We start from the raw sequence: 18,752 nt of genomic DNA, 5'->3' as shown, positions 1-18,752 counted from the left end.
ATCGATGTAACGCTGAAATACTGATTGCCTTTTCCGGAAATTGCACAGTTGGCAAAGTCTCCGGTTGGCAATACATGTTCTGCAAATCACGTTGAAACATATATGGGCCGTCAAAAAACTCACAGCAAAGCGAGTTTATGATATTTTATTTTTGGAAATTAATTCCGTAATTCATTTCTTATTTATAAATATCAAATACCAACCATCAAAAGATCAAACATCAATACAAGTTAATTAGTGTACCAATATATCCCTCCTTTGCATAAAGGTTAGTCCCAATGCCAATGGTGCATCTGTTTGTTGGGTTATGATCACGTTACATAAACGCATGTCCGGTATTTATTTAACCCTACGGGGTTACACGAAAATGACACGTAAACTCTATGTAATTAATTAATGTATTAAAGTAATATATTGATTAATTTGATCATGAAATAATTAATAAACTATTAAAAGATTAATAGTGTTTATTAATTAATTAAAAAAGAGAATGATTAAAGTGTAAATTAGAAAATAAGGAATACAAACTTGGTCACTAAGTTATAAAACCCTAACTAATTATCTATACTCTCTATATAAACAAACTATCTCTCTTCAAATTAAACACTCTACCTTTAAATTCCCTATTTTACCCTTTTAATTTACACTACCACCAAACATTTTAATCCTGAAATATCAAAAATACCCTTAAGAAAACCTTACGCCGAATTTGTCTCCCTTCCCTTCCTCTGAAGCTGCTCACATATTATACCAAAAAACACACCCATATATCCCCCCAGAACAAAATACACACATACATCCCCTCAGAACCGCCTCCCTCTAAACACACATAGCCACCGCCCCCCAAAACCGTTGTCTCTGCTGTCTAAAACACACATAGTCATAGGTACGGTAATCTAGTAATCGCGCAGGTACCGCTAATTAACCAATATTTTTTTCTTATGTCCCGCTGCATCGCGCGGGTACAAGGCTATATCTATATAAACAAACTCCCCCCTAAAATTTAACATTTGACCTTTAAAATATCTAATTTACCCTTTTAATCTATACTATCATCCAACACTTTATCCCATCCAACACTTTATCCTTAAAATTCCAAAAATATCCTTAAAAAAACCTTACGCGTGTTCATTTCCTTCCCTATAGTTGCTCATATAGTATACCAAAAAAACACACATACGTTACTGTTTTTAATCAATCACATAAAAACGCTCACTCTAAAACAACAACGGCGGTTTGCACTTTCAGCCGGACTAAGAAACACTTGAGATGAATCATACATTCATGTAATAACACGGTATCACGACTAAACCAGCGGGTACAAGGCTAGTCCCTATATATAAGAGTTAAGGTTTAAGGGTTTTATATGACAATTAGAATTGTAAAAACCCTAACTAAATAATCCTCTCTCTTTTCTCTCTTGTAGTTCGTTCGAAGCCCTTTCAAAGGGCTTCGATTTGAGCCGTAAAAAACTTCATGTTATATGATAGTAACATAATTAATGTTTGGCATTAATTGGGATTTTATTTGTTTTGACAACAACAAATAATAATTATCGGTTCATGTGGTTTTTTGAATTAAGGGAGATACACAACGGGTTTGTGAGTTCGTGATCGGGTACTAGCATACATCATATGGGTGTCAAATTTGCGATCGTAAAGGGGTTTTAGTTTAGACCCTTTAATAATAATTATTATTATTAATAATATTATTGAAAACTTTACGCAAAGGTACACATATTCTATTCATTACTTTGTTAATTAATATAATTGCATAAACGTTTCTTTTCCACTGCGTACTTGTGATTTGTTATGTGTTTATGTTCATATATTCTAACACTCTTCGCATTGAATGTCACATTGAATGATAACGTCCTGGCTCCTAAAACACGTTACACAAATATAATAAAATTGCATATTATTGCATTGCTGAACAAAATATTTCTTTTTGCATATAAAATGCACATGTTTGGCATTATATACATTAAAAAAAAAAATTAAAAAACATTGTTTTAGGAGTTCATAAGATTCCTTCTGTCTCCATGTACAGCCCATTCATATGCAGTGCCACTCAGGCCATAGAAATTATTATATTGCACACGCACCAGATTTGTCAACGGTTGCTGGGTGAATGGAGACATGTTATTAATTTTGGCATTGGGTAACACCACCAGGTCAACGGTCAACCCCACCAGGGTATTAGCGGCGACGTCGCCGCTAATAGTGGGACCTCCGACACAGACTGACCAGCTTGCAGACTAACGTGACCGACGACGTGGCAGTGCCACGTCATCACCATTAGCGGCGACGTCTCCGCAAATGGTGATGACGTGGCACTGCCACGTCGTCGGTCACGTTAGTCTGCAAGCTGGTCAGTCTTGGAATTTACGTATGGGGAATGGTTTTTTGTATTTGTTTCAGTAAGATCAACATTTGTTTCAATAAGATCAACATTTGTTTCAATAAGATCAACAGATGTAGCGCATAGGAATTATCGTTGCAACAATTTTAGACTATATATATATGGAATGTCTAATTATCTATCGTATACTTATACTTGACAACCAATATTCATGTAATAAGATACAGAATATCATTAAGTCGTGGTTTTCATACTGAATCTTTGTCTATTTCGGAAAAAAATTTGGGTACATAGGAATCATCATTTTCATTACATATTTGTAGTTGCTGTTATTGTGTATCTTTTCCTTTTCAATCTTATTGTTTATATATATATATATGTATTATGAATATAGATATAGATATTATACGTATGTGTAAATATATATATATACATATATAGGAATCATCGTTTTCATTACATATTTGTAGTTGCTGGTTTTGTGTATCTTTTCCTTTTCAAGCTTATTGTTTATATATATATATATGTGTATTATGAATATAGATATAGATATTATACGTATGTGTAAATATATATACATATATATATATAGTATGGACATCATTAATAGTTAATGAGGTTGATGTTGACTTGAATTGTTTCAGATGGATAGTTTAGAGGATATTTGGGCAGACCCAGAAAACGTACGTATTGAAGTGCCGGATAATGTGTTTGAGCAACCTGATGCAGACGGTGAATATGAATGCGAACCTGGGGACTTTGAAACTGATGAGGTGTTCGGTTCCTTTGAAGAATTAACGGAGTGGGCTCAAAGAACAGCAATGGATTTGGGTTATGTTCTAGTTATACGGCGGACGAACAAAAACTCAAAAGAGGTGGTCAATAAAGTGACACTTATATGTCACCACGGTGGAGCGCGCGATGCAAGGTTAATTGGTCCACCTAAACGGTCAAGTAAGATAGGTTGTCCTTTCACTTTAATAGGCCGCTCTGGGCCTGATGGTAGTTTGAGGTTAACTGTCCAGGATTGGAGACACAATCATGATCCAACTACTAATCTGCAAGGGAATGCATACGCCAGACGGATGACGGATGAAGAAAAGGAATTTGTGGGGACCCAATCGGATCGCGGTTTGTACCCACATCAGATCCTGGTAAACCTTAAACTTGAATTTCCAGGAAACTTGACTCGCAAAGGAGACATTACGAACTTCCTAAAAGCGAGAAGAAGGTCGGGGCAAGCAGGGCGTACTCCAATGCAGGTACAAACATTAAATATTTTATTGTACTACGTAGTTGGAATTGACTTATTTACTCTATCTTGGTCATTAATCGCAGGTTATGTTTTCACTGTTGCAAGAGAAAAGGTACTTTTACCAGTTCACGACAAATAACAAAAATGGACGCTTGGAGAACCTATTTTTCATTCATCCAACATCAATGACCCTATGACGCGCATTTCCCTGGGTTATTGAAATAGACTCCACTTACAAAACTAACATCTACAACATGCCGCTAGTTGAGATCGTCGGCGTGACTTCAACGGGGAAGACCTTCAGTTTAGCGTATGCGTTTATCGTAAACGAGCGGGAGGCAAATTATCAATGGGTTTTACGATGTCTTCGGTCCACCCTTGATGATAGCTTTGCCGTTCGTGTCGTTCTTACTGACAGGGAGCTGGCCCTGATGAGAGCTTTGAAGGTTGTTATGCCGGATTCGAAACATCTGCTGTGTAGGTACCATATATGGCAAAACATAATCAAGCACTGCGAACCGGCATTGCGTATGAAGAAAGATGTTAACATTGACAGGCTTAACGTTTGGTGGAAAAAAGTCTATCAGTCTCGGACTTTTGATGAGTTTAAGTCAAATGAGAAGGATTTAAAGGAAAAACTTGCGGGTTTTCCAGGCGTCTACAAGTACCTGACCGATAATTGGTTGTCCCCATACCGAGAGCAGTTTGTGTCCTGTTGGGTCGATGAACACCTCAACTACCAAAACCACACCACAAACAGAGTGGAGGCCGAGCACCATTTACTGAAGGAAGAATTGAGGGGGAAATGCACATTTACTAGAATCCTCCAATGTGTTGATTCTGTCTTGATCAGTCAAGAAGCAGAAATAAGGGGCCAACTGGGGTATAGCTACGGGACCCGGAAGGGGAAACATAATTACAACTGTATGAAGGACCTGTTGGGAAAGGTTTCACTTAAAGCTTTGGACATCATGGCTGATGAAATTGTACGCTTAGACAAAGTCCTTAAAAGACAGGTTAACAAATGTGGGTGCAAGGTTCAGTCCAGTTGCGGGCTACCATGTGCCTGCAAGATTGCCGAGTACATGCAGCGCGGTTAGTACGATTTATTACTTGTATTTTTTCATCAAAAGGACATAATTTCGTACACTTATTTATATAAAAAAAATGCAGGGACTCGAATACAGCCTCATGTCATAGACCCGTTTTGGAAAAAGCTTGACTTAACACCGTGGACATGCGTAGAAGACGAAGACGCAGAAGACGATGTACATAAAGTTGTTGATGGTATTACGAATTTCTTGGATCAGCAACCCAAGGCTCAAAAGAAACATTGGTTGTCAAAAATTAAAGACATGTTTAAGCCTGGTAAGACACAAGTGAAAGATCCTCTTGTTCAAAAGACCACACGCGGAAGACCAGTCGGCTCGAAACAAAAGCCGCCAAAGGTATACATAATACATCTAAAAAAATATTTGTATTATTCAATAAATATAGTATATATAACTACCTCAGTTAAGGAAACTGATTCTTACTAATGGTCTAGGTGCCGGATCTCAACACCAACCCACCTGGGCTACGAAAATCCAAGTCCAGTCGACCGAGGGAATACAAGGTGCCAGATTTGAACAAACCCCCACCTGCGCAGCCCGCCAGACACAGTACGTACGAGCCGTCCCAGTCCTGTCGTTATCCCGATAACCGAAAATTGTTCGACGATCAATCCCACCCTGAATCAGAATGGGTCAAAGATAATCCTGACATTTTCGGAAACCTGCACCCATATCCAGGTCTTGATGATATATATACGTGGGGGGACCCGTCCCAATCCTACGGGGTCGGGGATACACCATATGTGACACAAAAATTATATGGATTCGGCGATACGTCCCAAGACCATTGGCTCAACTATGACCAACCATATTCGAAGTTAGTAGATGACATCTTCGGGCCACCACCTACACAATCTAGAAATGCACCCATATATGAATCAAGGCAGGCGCAGGTTTCGGATCCGGAGTCAGAGGCACAGTCATCGGCCAGTTGGGTTGGGTATGTTGCGGAACCGTATAACGCCAGTCTTTCCAAAAATTACGATTGGGTACTAGGTGAGATACCATCGTACTTAAGGCCGTACGTTGTAGGCGCACAAAATGTTAAAGGAGACGGTAACTGTGGATTTCGAGCTACCGCTGTAGCTTTGGGGCTAGATGAGGAGATGGGTGCAGAGTGGGTTCGTACGCAGATGCTAGCGGAGTTTGAATCTGACCTCGAAGGGTACATGCAAATGTTTGGGCAAACAGAGGGCAACCGAATGTTGACGGCGCTGCGAACATCTTATTATGGACGAAGCCGACCCATGCATCATTGGATGAGTAAAGTGTGGTTCCATATCCTCCTGGCCAATAAGTTGGGTATAATAGTCAACTGCGTTAGCCTACGTGACCCCCGAACAGTATTTCCGATGCATCACGGCTTAGATCAGCTGTTATTCAAACAACCGATAAGTATTGCGCTGATAAACAACGAAACCCATTTTGTTGCAGTGAAATTAGCAGGCGACTACCCAATGGCCTACAAGAATCCGGAATGGGAATTTCATGCAACCGATCCTGCACGTCGACTAGCAATAACGTACGCAAATCAAGAAGATGCGTATCAAAATTGGTTGTACGCAAACATGCCAAGAGTACCACCAGGCCCTCCTATTGTAATAAATGATTAAATTCGTTCAATGTTTTAAATCTACTAAAATGTTATAATGACAAGGTATCAATCTTAACTAACTTTGGTTGAAACGGTTGAATTTGTTACTAAATATTCAGGCAAGACACCGGATTAAGAGAAAATTACGTCAAATAACTTAGGTGAAAATTACAACGTGTGCTAATCCAATGATTAAAATTGTGTATGATTAAAATTTTATATACCTAAAATTGTTTTGGACATATTTTGGACACAAAATTGTTTTTCAAAATTATTATACCTAAAATGCCCACATTTTTGCAACTTTTTTTCAAACCTTAGTTTCTAACATTAATACGAACCTAATAAAAACTATATTAAACAATAATTATAACTACAAATGTTTTCCTAAAGATTAATGAATTTTTAAAAATCATATTATTCCTAACTATAGTAACATAAGTAATCTTTTCTAACTATACTACTATAACATTTCTATAACTAATACTTTCTAACATATATTTACTAACACTTGTTTTTTAACATTTTTTTAATATCAGTAGTTAATAACTGATATTAATATTTTTTTCCCTAAAATAAAACTCCATGTATTTATTTACTATATTATCATTATGATTATTATTATTATATACTTACATATAATACTAGTTATCATACATGAATATTTGTTAACATATATTAAAATTTTTGTACAACAAAAATATCATACTAGTTACCATAGCATATATGAATATTTGTTAACATATATTAAAATACTTACATATAATACTAGTTACCATACTAGTTACCGTAGCATGAGTACAACAAAAATATTTGTTAACATATATTAAAATAAAAACAATTAAAATAAAAACAATTATTTAAAAGTTTACCTCGTGACACACTAAACAATTAATCGAGAAACGCCAGTGGGGGGGACCCACTATTAGCGGCGACGTCGCCGCTAATAGTGGGGTCCACACCCACGAGATTCGGGAATGGTTACAGATCACGTGATGGGTTGCAGACGTTGACTGACAGGGGGCCCACTATTTGCGGCGACGTCGCCGCTAATAGTGGGTGGTCGGGTTACACTATTTCCCTGGTCGGGTTACGCGCTTCGTTAATTTTTGACTATATAAATATTGTAGAAATTTGGATCATATGTGGACAGATAAAATCTAGAATGTGCAAAGGACAAAATAGTCGAATCTATGCAGTAATGGACTAATGGATATAGAGGATTGAAGGGTGATCATGGGCTCAATATTGGACCAAACCAGTTGTGGCCTAGACCGAATGGAAAACAAATGGATTGAGAACTTGAGATTGAGGACCAAAAAAAGATCTTACATTTTTTTAATGAATTTTTATTTTAAAAAATATATAAAAAATCAGAAAATGAAAAAAATATAAAATCATATCATAAGTGGCTAAGTGCAGTGGGAGAGAAAGGAAAAATAAGAGACGAAAATTTATCCTTTACTTGAAAAAAAAATATATTATCCTTTGGCTAAAAAAAAGTGTCTTCAAATTAACTCATCCCTATTATTATATTTATATTTTTATTATTATGAATATCCCAACATAATATTAGATAAAGGTAAAAACCTTTGAACAGTTCATTTAGGTTGTGGGGTTCGCTGGTCATGTCGCCCAACCCCCTCCCCCTGCGATCTCCCCAAAAAGCCGAAGAAGGCGACGAATATCTATCGCCCATCACAACTTGGACTATTAGCTTTTGATTGGCTAGCGTGAGGAACAAAATCCCATATGTTTTCAAATTTCTTTTTTTCTTTTCAGATATGTGATGTATAGATATATTCATGGATATAGAATATATATACAATATATCGATTAGATTGCAATTTGCAATGTTGAAGAAGGCTACTTGTGATAAATGACATGAATGGTCCTTGTAAGTTTATTTTTAATTAGTTTTTGTAAACTAATTGTATAAGTTTTATGAATAGTATTATGTTTGATTTAATTTTCTATTTTGTAATGTTTTTAACTTAATATTTGAGTTTTATATATTAAATATTATTTTTTTTATTTTGAAAGTAAAAGGTAAAAAAATAAATAAAATAAAATATAAATCAATTATTAAAAGTTGACATGTGTCGTGAGTCACCCTACCTACTTGAATAGCCCCACTTCCACTTTTTTTTAAGGGGGAGGGAGTCGGAGGGCTCATCTCTCTCATCCCTCAAATTTATCCAATCAAATTAGTCCAACTCATTTCATCTCTTCAACCTTTCTTTCAATCTTTTTCAGCCTTTTTTAGTGGCAGCCATCATTTTCAACATTTTTTTAAAATTTTCATAATTTATCCATAACATAATCAACTTTTTGATTTTCAATTTCGTTACACATATTTTGTCGTTTTTTTCAATTTGACCGTTATAATAAAGAAAATACAAATTATTATTACATTTGAATTTAAATTTTTAAGATCATGTAATGTTGGTTTCTTTTATGAATGAAATACAAATCATAAAATACAATATATGTTGTAATGAGTGTTTAATATGTTGTAATGTTTCTAAATTATGTTTTTATGTTTTTAAATTAAGTTGTAATGTTAAGTACTTTTAATTAGTTTATGATGATTTAAGTATTTTTTTAAACAAATAAAATGGCATTTTAAGAATTAATATGTTGTTTTAGTTGTGTTTATGGAAGTTTTGTTAAAAAAAACACTTTCAGCCCCTCCTTCCCCAACCCTATCTGAGCTCAAAGCTCGCTCCCCCATCTCGCTGTCTAGCTCGCGTGAGTGGTGGCCGGATCTCGCCCATCTCCCTCCTCCACCCCCCCCCCTTAGCCTAAGAGTGCATCCAACTTATACGGGCTATCAAATTTTCAGTTATACATGTGTTCTTAAAAAATAAGCTACATTAATTATTATAATTACTATTATTATTAATTTTGTCGACAAACTATTTTATACCTACAGCTAGGATGCAAACTAGGACTTTTGAAAAACCCCAAATAACATAGTTTGAACATAATTAGGAGCCCTAATTATTACTAGCCCACTCCCTATATAGAGACAGGAATGGTAACCCTTGGGGTGGTAACAGGGGAACGTGATTCGTGAATCGAGGTTTGCATATTATCCGTTTGGATGTCACTGTGGGTACTCAATTGCTAACTATTAACTCAGCGTTTTAAAAATATATATCTATGTGTGCGTCATTTTACATTTCCAATCACATTATACCAGAAAAAGTACAGCTACAATTATAATTCTTTGAAGCCTAATTGGTTATTGGAATAAACATGATTCGATTCGAGTGATAAAACATCCTCAGTCGTCCGTGGAACCTGTAAGAGCATAAAGCATAATTGCTATTGATTTCGGGTTCCCATAACAAGATAATTGAGTAATAATGGGATGATAAATTCGGCTGTAATATGATGCACGAATTTAATGAGGAAGACACACACGAATTTAGGAGGGATTAGGGTGTGTTTATATGATTCTCCATTAACCTAATTTAGGGTTAATGACTCTTTATTTATAATGAGAGTATTTACACATTTAACCCCTCTGGTGTTTAATGTGTGTAACATTAGTCCTCATAGTTCCAATCATCTAATAGGAAACCCTATACTACGTCTTTAAGAGTAAATACGCCCATTATATATTTACAAGACATAGAGATTTCAGTTATCGTCAATTATCTTATCAGGAATGACACACGATCAGTGACGATCACACTAATGTGGTTCCAACATTCTCCCACTTGACCAAGCGATCATTTATCTATGAGTATTTAGTAAGTCCGGCCGGGATAATACTTATTTAGTTTTAAACCAAAATCTTAGACAATAAGTACAGTCGTAGAAAAGAACATCAACTCAGGACCCCCACTAGTCAAACTATGACTCAAATTTAAAACTAATAAGCAATGATCAATTGACTAAGACAAATTTTGTTATGTAATATCTTTACACTGTTATGAGCTCGAAGTGTAACTAATAGACAAACAAAATCTGAATAAGGAGGAAAAAAATTCATTAATATAATAATAATGACCAATAAGTACAACATGCTATCATAATGGGTCTTTTAGTAAGCCTCATCTTCGACACGTGTCCTACGAAGATTTTAGGAGGAAGACCTTCGGTCATTGGATCCAGTAGCATATTATGTGTTCTTATGTACTCAATACAAAGAACATTTTCCTCATTCCGTTAACGTAAAATAGAAACTTTGTATCGAGATACATCTCAGCACCAGTTGAACTGTTACTATTCAATGAATTACGGTAGATGATTTATCATAGTAAAGCTTCAATGGTCTAATAATAAAGTTGACGACTTTCGAGTCCATTGACCAGGTTCTTTAACATCTCATGACATGAAATTATGAACGTTCAGACATCATGGTAGACGTTGCAGTCAGTTTCTACTTATGACTCTGTCAAAAGATAGGTTTGCCAGCTAATCACAAATATACATCCAGAAGTAGATTTCTTATTGGAAGTAAAACATCCCACTACTTCACCTCTTCTATAAGTTAATATGTAGTCTTTGGTCCTTTGCAGTTATCGTAGAACCTTTTTAGCCGTTTTCCATTATGCTAATCCGGGATTATATACTTAACTCCCAAGCATACCGACAATATGAGCGATATCTGGACGAGTACAGACCTGAGCGTACGTAATGCTCTTAACTACTTACGAGTAAGGTATCATCCTCATTTGCTACTTATTAATCTCAATGTTCGGACTTCGGAAACAATCACATACGTCTCCTTTTACTAATAGATTTATAGTGGGCGTGTTGTGTTGCAAGTTATTGCGTTCTAAAATGTGTTCAATATAAGTCTTTTGAGAAAAAACTAGAACATCATTACGCCTATCCCGATGTATTTCGATACCTGTGACATTAAAGGCATCACCGAGATCTTTTATGTCGACATTCTGCGAAAATTAAATGCTTCGACTTATGCAACATATCCAAGTTGTTACTTGCAAGTATATAATCCACGTGCAAAACAAGGATTGTAACTTTACTCCCACTGATCTTGAGATAGGTGCATTAATCCATTTGATTTTCTTAGGAAGTCTTGTCCTCTTATGACTTCATTAAACTTAACGTACCATTTTAGTGATGCTTGCTTCAACCTGTATATGGACTTATTCAACTTGCAGATCATGTGCTCTTTACCTTATGGAACTTTAGGTTCACATGTATTCGTCTTATTGCAAGTTTCCATTCTGGAAAGTGGTCTTGACATCTATCTAATGTAACTCTAAATCATAATGAGATACGAATGCCATGATGATCCTTAAGGAATCTTTATGAGACAGGAGATAAGGTCTCTTGATAATCGATTCCTTCCTTTTGAGTAAAGCCCTTCGCAAATGGTTATGGCCTTATAGGGTTTGACGTTTCCATTCGGGTCTAATTTGGTTTTGAAGATCCACTTACAACTTATAGATTTGGATCCCAAACGTCATTATGCTATATGGAATTGAGCTTTCAAATTAAGGCTTCATTCCACTACTAAGTGGCTTGTTTGCTATTTATGTCTCCTTAATAAGAGGTAGGATCAGTAAGCTTTCCAATGTCCTCAACTTCAGTTAAATAATGAAATCATCAAAGTTATGGTCTTGCATGACCTAGATGATCTCCTGACTTGATTTTCAGGTTCAGTAAGAAAGATGCTTTAACATTAGTAATAAAATGCTTTAATTTAGCATTATTAATAAGATGCTTTAACATTAGTAATATCTCTATTAGGAGGATTAGGATTTTGATTAGGAGAAGATGGATCAGTGATATTAGGAGCAGCGTTGGGTACAAGAGGAGTTATCGGAGGAGTAATAATAACCGACGAGTGGTTCTCCCCACTTCTTGTACCTCCTGTAAATCTTAAGTTATGATTTGTCGTGCTCCCACTGATCTCTTAGTTCTCATGAAATGTGGCATACTGCGTGTCAATAATGCTAGTAGAGTAGGAAAGACAATAAAACTAATAACCGATAAAGAAACCGGTAAGGGATTTAGGATTCAGTTTCTTTAAGTTAGGGTTATAGAGTTATGCTTTGGCAGAACAACCTCATACGTTCATATATTTTAGACTCAGTTTCCTCTCTGTTCAGGAGTCTTAAGGACATATTCTAATGGAACTCTTATTGAGTATATGAACAGCTGTACGTAAGACCTCAGTCCAAAGGAATGTAGGTAAGTTAGTGTTGACAAACATACTTTTCACCATGTCCATTAAGATTCTATTTCTCCTTTTAGCAACATAAAATTTTGTTGAGGAAAACCAAACATGGTGTATTGGTTATTTATGTCTTGTTCCTTTCAAAAGTTATGGAAAGGATGAGCTTAACCCATATCAGTATGTCAACCATAATACTCACCTCCTCTATCTGATCTCACAACTTTTATTTTATGATCAAATTGGTTTAAAACCAAAATTTTAAGATCAATAAAAGTCTCTAAGGGTTCAGATCAGATATAAGTGCATATAACATGAATAATCGTTAATGAATGCAATAAGTGATGTATGTTCTTAGATGGATGCGGGATAGGGACCACTAATATCAGAAAGAATTATTTCCAACAAGTTGGTACTTCTAGTGGCTCCTTTCTTAATCCCTTAAGCCATTGAATACATGTTTCAAAATCACAAAAGTCAAGAGAATGTAATATTCCATCCATTATGAGTCGTATCATGCGAACTCATGAGATGTGGCTAAGGTGTTATGCCACAACATGGAGGAATTCTCAAATTATTTAGGTGATTTTGTCTTTGTTTTAGTTATGTCATCAATATTAGGAGACAACAAAGACTGTGAGAAATTATGATCTACTTCTAACTTACACAACAATTCATCAAAGAAACTATGACCAAGAAATTCATTATTATGAGTAATGGCAATCTCGTCGTAACCATGAATTATTACATAACTTTCAAGGTCTTAAACTAGAGAAATAGATACAAGGTTCCGAGAAATTCTCGGTACACATAAGGTATCCACTAGTCTAATACACTTTCAAATGTTTATATGTAAATCATAAGTCTCCATGGTTGATCAACCCTTCCAACTCTAAACTTTGTTTGGTCATTTGATAGCTTCTGAATTGTATGGAATCCTTATATTGAATTAATCACATGAACCATAGAACTATAATCACTCACACATGTATTAGAAGATACATTAAACATAAAAGAATCAAATAATACATGAAATAAGTTACCTTTCTTAGCTAGCAGTTCCTTGAAATTAAGGCAATCTGGGCATAATGAAAATTTGCAGTTAGGATTTCTAGTCAAGGACTTAAAGCTAGAGGCAGTAGCACCATGATTATCCTTTTGAACAGTAATTGTAGCATTATTACTGTTATATCTTTCCTCTTAATGGAATTAGCAGTGGTAGTAAGGTGAACACTTTAGGTTGGCCCAACTTAAGATGAACATTTTCTTGCACACACATTGCATTTAGTTCACTCATCGACCATTTATCATTCATAGCGCTAAAGTTAATTTTGAAGGTGTCAAAATGAGCATGCAATGAGGTCATTAGAAAATGCACAAGAAAATTGTCAAAGACTTCCATTTTAGGACTCTTAAGCTTATGAGTCATGTCAGTCATCTTCATTATGTGTTCACAAATACTGCTATTTCCTTTATTCTTAAGCTACTTGCATACGCTTTATACATTCTCTCAGATACTATGATGAAATTCTTGACCATCATTAGTGACAAGTGATTCGCCCTATACCACTTTTATAAAATTCGCTTTCTGAGCTGCGGAAAAGTCAGCAGTAATAGTAGTAGGTTCATTATGGCGAATGACATAGTCAAGGTCTAGCATCTTCAGAGTTAGAGGTAATTAATCCTTTCATAAAGCAAAGTTTGCATCAATAAGTGGCTTAATGCCTAAGTTAGGTAATACAGTGGAAATAAGGAGGATATCAATTTATGATACAAGTAATAGAAGATTATTAAAGTAATGCCTAAAACTAAGGGCAATAAGATTATAGTGACATAATTAGCTATCTAAGGCAAACCAACTAATGTCTAATAGTAATGGAACTAGAGTAATGCCTAAAATAAGTAGGCCTAATAATAATGTTCCTCATAATGACATAATTAGATAACTAAGGCAGACTAAGTAATGTCTCTAAACATAATGGAACTAAAGTAATGCCTAAAATACGTAAGAGGCTAAAGTAATGTTCTTAAAAGTAATGAGACTAAGACCATTATACTAATGAAGCTAGTGATAAGTAAACCTATTGTAAACACCAAAACAATAAGTTAACATAAGGCTCTACTTAGAATTTACATCACCTTTGGGCAGAAGTAACTAATATCTAAATACAAATGAGCATTAGGGTCATGCAACACAACGCTTATCTTTTGACCTTTGGGCACAAAATAAAGAATTGTGTATATTATGCATGAAAATAATCCTTTTAGCACACAAAAGTATATTAAATCACCTTTGGGCAGAATCAATATACTTAGTGTTCATTATGCAAAAGGAAAAAAAGATAGCACCATGAGAATCACATTTGACCTTTGGGCACAAATGATGAAACCATGTACATTAGTGCGACGCCCCCACACATTATGGGGGTTCGAGGGCAGCGCCCCTAGAAGCGGGGTCCAAGGGGCGGCAACCCCTAGCGAGGTCCAAGGGGCAGAGGCCCTGGCTGGGATCGAGCATGAACACATTCATCAGCTAAGATCATCTTTACTATAACATGAACATAAGTAATAATTCGTGATAATGTAAGCACGAAGACATTAATAAGTCATGATGACATAGACACCAAGATATCAGTAAGTCGTGAACACGTAAACACGAAGATGTCATAAATTCGTGATGATGTCAGCACGATGAAGTCATAAACTCGTGATGACGTAAGCACGACCTTTCTGATTCGTGTACGAAGATGAGCTGAAGTTCGTGAGATGACATAAGCGCAAAGAGGCCATAAGCGCGAAGATGACGTAAGCGCGAACATAAGCAGAAGGCATGATAACGTCAGCACGAAGATGACGTTAGCGCGAGGATGACATCCGTGCGAAGTGAACATTAGTCCGTGATGACGTCAGCATGAAGTTCGTCTTCTGCAGTTTTTAAGATCGCGAAATTCATCAAATTCGAACCGAATCACGACTGATTGTTCGTAACGAGGCTCTGATACCACATGTTGGATTAAACATGATTCGATTCGAGTGATAAAACATCCCCTATCGTCCTGTGGAACCTGTAAGAGCATAACACATAATTGCTATTGATTTTGGGTTCCCATAACAAGATGATTGAGTAATAATGGGATGATAAATTCGGCTGTAACATGATGCACAAATTTAATGAGGAAGACACACACGAATTTAGGAGGGATTAGGGTGTGTTTATGTGATTCTCCATTAACCTAATTTAAGGTTAATGACTCTCTATTTATAATGAGAGTATTTATAAATTCAACCCCACTGGTGTTTAATGTGTGTAACATTAGTCCTCATAGTTCCAATCATCTAATGGGAAACCTTATACTACATCTTTAAGAGTAAATACGTCCATTATATATTTACAAAACATAGGGATTTCAGTTATCGTCAATTATCATATCAGGAATGACACATAATCAGTGACGCTCACACTAACGTGGTTCAAACATTATTGGTAACTTAATTAGGATAACATAGTTCTTGTAGTTTCGAAATAAGAAATTGAAATAGTTCTGAACATTAATAAACAAATAAGTAGTTTTACTTACTAACTGTTTAATGTGTGTTACACATATCACTAACAGTTGAATTAATAATCAAACAATTATCAGGAAGCTGTGAAATGACCTCAGTTCACAAATGGCCTTCCATTTTTTATTTATAGCCTAACTATAAATCTACAATTAAGCCAATATATTTACTAGGAACTTTTAGAAATTAAGAATATTAGCATAAGGAGAAGCCAGCATTATATTGTCCATCCATGGACTGCATAATTGCGTCCAAAACGAGTCTTGGGTCCAATCCGTGGTCATTTTGGGCAATTGCAGTTCCTGCATTATCCCCTCTCCTGTTGGTAATCTTAAAGTTGAAACTTTGTTAGTAGTACGATAATTGTCACTGTTGTTTGCATCGCTAATTGCATCCGGTTCTTCTTTCAGTTTCTCATCAAACGTAAACAACAAGGTCTTGCATAGGTCGTCAGATGCCACATCGGAGGATTGTGTTGGCGTTTCTAGAGGTGGCAGACATTCCTTTTTCAGTTTCATGTCCATGAAGTGTAACGGGTCTTGGTCAGATGCGACATGGCATGATTCCATTGGCGTCGCCGGAAATGGGTCAGACTTTGTGTCAAATGAGATGGTTTCCTCGGGAGATAGAGGAGATGTTACTTGAAGTGTATTGTTATCTTCTTCCATTGCGGCCCTTTCCTCCAAAACCTTCATTGAAGTTGCCTTTCTATATATTTTACACAAAACTATCTCCTGCAAAAAACATAATTCAAAATCTGAATACAAAAAAAAAATAAAAAATAAAAAACCCAAAAAATGTACATTATAGAATAAAAATTATATTCACTTTTGTTCATTACATTATAAAAAAACCAAGTTACTTGGAAAGGGTTGCAAGTAAGTTTCCATCTGATCGAAATCAAATAGTACCTTGGCTAATGGATAAGTATCAGGTAAACGATACTCGTTCATAATCCAATCTGTTTTGCTTCCTCTAGGTGCCCTGCCTTGGTAAAAGACCAGAGTCTTCTTCAGCCCGAGAAGCTTCTTTGGGTCCGATAAGCTAAATATCTTACGATCGGACCCAGTTGCCTTCCAAAAACCATTTTCGGTGCATCTGTTAGGTCTCCCTCCACTCCCATTCTTCCTATCTCTTGGCACAAAAAAGTACCATTCTCTTTCACCAATCTTTGACAACCCTGCAACACCAAACACACATACATTATTTCCTCACGGTAAACATTATAATTACTAATTAGTACTGTATATAAACTCTATGTAAGTATATAATTGAGCTTAGTTGCATAATTAAAAAGGGTCTTTGCATAAAATGTAACGAACTTCACATGAATACCCAAATAAAGTTATATATAAAATAGAAAACAACTGTTACTTTATCAATTGTTGGAAACTTTTAACATTTGTCAATACCTGAGTGGCTTTCTATTTTGGACAATTCTTATATTTGATTTTTAATTTTGGAAAATATCAACAGTTTATTTCTAAATTTGAGAATTCATGCAAAACTCAGTTGCTAATTAATGCAAATAACTCTTATTAATATAACCAAAATATCTAGTAAACATGCAAATTGATCTTGGTTATCTTGTAAACATGTAAATTGAGCTTAGTTACATTATTTTCAAGTACGTGTAGTTCTAAAGTAACTAAAATTACCTGGTAATACCCAAGGGTCATAGCGGTAAAGGTTGAGATATCCGATAATATTGTGCACATTCTTCCCAGTAACCATTTTTTTTAGGTAAAAATCGAGTAGCTCTTCTTCCGTAGGATGAAAACGGAAACCGGGCAACTCGAGCTCCATGTAAGTTGGATCCATGGTGAAACTTTTAATCTTGTTTATGATGGAGGCAGGTTTTGCTGTTGTGATATTTAAAAATTTCAGTTTGGGCTAATGTTATATATAAGGGGTAAGTTAAAGAATTTGGCACTTTGGGTTGTGGAGACTAATGACTTAATGAGTGAAGTCTTTGTAAAAGGGCCAATGACTTGGACAATTAATGGGACCTCATTAGAATATAGGTAGGGTCACGCGGTTGTACTGTGGTTTCTATACTTTCCTGGCAAATATAGATTTTTCCATCCTTAATTTGGTGGTTTTAGCACCTTTAATTTGTTCAATATTCATATAAAAATATTTTTTTGGAAAAAGTGTACTATTGTATATTTGTATTTGTACTATTGCCGACACAAGTTTATTTAACAGCAAATGTAACTACTAATATATTCTGGATACATTTTAACCTGGTGTGTCCTTTAATATGATTATTTTCAAGCTACAAATCCATGGTCCTAAAGTCTATTATTTATATTTAAGATTACAGAAGTATGAACTATGAAGTAGATTTTATGCCACGATTCATGTTCAACCATCTTTTGATGGAAAAAGAACCTTCCATAGAAAAACAGAGAGACACTAACATAAACTTGTTTAATCAATGAACGTTTTTTTTTTTTTCTTTAAAATAACAAACTATCTTAAGTTACACGAATGTCATGACTATCTCAAAAGGAAATGATAATAGTATCGTACCACTAATTTTGATTGACTTACCACAATGTAATCATTTGTTGTGATATGGATATCACTTCCTATCTCAAAATAGATGTATAACAATGAATTTATTATCGACTCTTATATATAATGGTTGTAACCATGGTAAAACGTATGTCGTAACTCGTTCATATTTGTTAATAGGAACATCAC

At 35.4% G+C, this 18,752-nt stretch overlaps 1 protein-coding gene across 1 annotated transcript; it reads right to left on the bottom strand.

Moving 5' to 3' along the window:
* Nucleotides 1–16,013: 16,013 nt before the first annotated feature.
* On the bottom strand, nucleotides 16,014–17,945 carry LOC122596355 (NAC domain-containing protein 6-like). Its single transcript, XM_043768920.1, has 3 exons — nucleotides 17,702–17,945; nucleotides 16,955–17,223; nucleotides 16,014–16,777 (listed from the first exon to the last, which is right to left on the bottom strand). Exons 1-3 carry the CDS (start codon nucleotides 17,862–17,864, stop codon nucleotides 16,223–16,225), a joined length of 987 nt encoding a protein of 328 aa, XP_043624855.1. The 5' UTR covers nucleotides 17,865–17,945; the 3' UTR covers nucleotides 16,014–16,222.
* Between the last annotated feature and the right edge of the window lie 807 nt (nucleotides 17,946–18,752).

Source organism: Erigeron canadensis, chromosome 4 (genome assembly GCF_010389155.1).
Source record: "Erigeron canadensis isolate Cc75 chromosome 4, C_canadensis_v1, whole genome shotgun sequence".
Taxonomy (NCBI): Eukaryota; Viridiplantae; Streptophyta; class Magnoliopsida; order Asterales; family Asteraceae; genus Erigeron; species Erigeron canadensis.
The sequence above is the reverse complement of the archived record's forward strand: the minus strand, read 5'-3'. Positions and strand labels throughout refer to the sequence as shown.

Coding starts and splice junctions, on each gene's coding strand:
- LOC122596355 (XM_043768920.1), bottom strand. CDS start 17,864: ATGGATCCAACTTACATGGAGCTCGAGTTGCCCGGTTTCCGTTTTCAT. Junction 17,224..17,701: donor TGACCCTTGGGTATTACCAG/GTAATTTTAGTT, acceptor TTGGTGTTGCAG/GGTTGTCAAAGATTGGTGAA. Junction 16,778..16,954: donor ATACTTATCCATTAGCCAAG/GTACTATTTGAT, acceptor TGTTTTTTGCAG/GAGATAGTTTTGTGTAAAAT.